Source organism: Sinocyclocheilus grahami, unplaced genomic scaffold, assembly GCF_001515645.1.
Source record: "Sinocyclocheilus grahami isolate Dianchi unplaced genomic scaffold, SAMN03320097.WGS_v1.1 scaffold1468.1, whole genome shotgun sequence".
NCBI classification, from domain to species: Eukaryota; Metazoa; Chordata; class Actinopteri; order Cypriniformes; family Cyprinidae; genus Sinocyclocheilus; species Sinocyclocheilus grahami.
This window is the reverse complement of record NW_015506647.1, coordinates 68,204-69,615: the sequence shown is the minus strand read 5'-3', so window position 1 is coordinate 69,615 and position 1,412 is coordinate 68,204. Positions and strand designations below refer to the sequence as shown.

Below are 1,412 nucleotides of genomic sequence, written 5' to 3'. Positions count from 1 at the left end.
GCCAAGAGTGAGATTGATCTAGTTAGTGTGAAACTCATTAAGTTTTTTCCTTTTTTTCCTCTGTTGTCGCCTCCTCCCGAGACTCATTCAGGTTTGCTTACCCGCAGAATTCGATGTATTTGTAGATGCAGCTGGCGATTACCATGGCAACAATGGCGTAGTACCAAGAGCAGAGGAACATCAGGGTAAGACACAAGCTCATGCCCAAGAGTGACAAAGCCCTGGAGAGACATTACAGTCCAACTCATGCTCATTTGTCCAGTTAACAATTGCTGTGATTTTGGTGTCAGCTGTGTTTATAATAATAACGATAACCACCACAGGTGACTGTAATCTTAGCGCTGGAAGAAGGACTTAATTATGTGGTGTGATGTCTGTAGCCTTCACTTTAAGGTTAAACTTTACAAAAGACTTTCATCCTCTCAAAGCAATAATTTTGTGAACAAACACACTTTCTGTCAGTGACACAAACCTAAGGGAGCAGGTGTTTGTGTGTGTTCGTACCAGTGGTAGAACTTAAAGCGTGGCCTCCAGTTCGGGGTCCTGAGGAGCGTCTGCAGCGCACAGGCCAGATTTACAAACATGTAGCACATGAGGAAGAACCTGCAGAGGAAAACAGAGCATCAGAATATTCATCAGAAAAATTATATAGAGAAAACACTTCCCCATTTGAAATTCTCATGTTTTGCAGTAATGGACTGCATTAGTGATCATTTATGTGTGTTATATTAAAGGTGCTGAATATTTATGAATTCAGTTATTCTGGATTTTATGCTCATAATTACATTAGACCACTATGTCCAGATCAGTTTGAAATCAATGCTGATCAGCGAAAGAAAGACAAATGAAGTCACTGTGGCTTTAAAGTGTTGAGAAAAAAAAACCAAAGCATGACAAAGTCCATACTTTTATCAGCTGTACATTTGTAATGCATATCTACAAAGGTTATAAGGGGGAATGTAGTGAATACAAAGTGCTGAATTAATGGTATTTTATTGTGCTATATACCTGTAAATAAGTTTAGGAAATAGAGGCTATTCAGCATAGTAAAGAAGTTTTATTACAGCAATATTGAGAAAGTAGAGACAGTTTATTGCTGTTGTTTCTCTGGGACTCATAAAGAACGAGGTGTGCTGTGCAGGGGTGTAGCCGTCATTTCAGAAGTGAGGGGGACAGGAATGTCAAATGTAATATATTGTATTGTAGTGTATTTATTTATTTATTTAGACCAAAACAAAACAAACTTTTCTTATCTCTTAATTGGGAAAAAAACCCCACTCCTGGACAATAACCAATAATTTGTACTATATATATATAATACAAATAATATCACTATATAATACCAATCATGAAATTGTCATTAGGGAATATATATATATATATATATATATATATATATATATATATATATA

General features: G+C 36.1%; 1 protein-coding gene across 1 annotated transcript in view; it reads right to left on the bottom strand.

Annotated features, from left to right (window-relative positions):
* LOC107570505 (solute carrier family 12 member 5-like) overlaps nucleotides 1-1,412 on the bottom strand; it is a 47,771-nt gene that overhangs the window by 5,660 nt on the left and 40,699 nt on the right. Inside the window, exons 13-14 of the mRNA XM_016256733.1 lie at nucleotides 505-603; nucleotides 102-221 (exon numbers count right to left, since the gene is read on the bottom strand). Coding sequence (XP_016112219.1) covers nucleotides 102-221; nucleotides 505-603 — 219 coding nt within the window. The remainder of the gene's footprint in view (nucleotides 1-101; nucleotides 222-504; nucleotides 604-1,412) is intronic.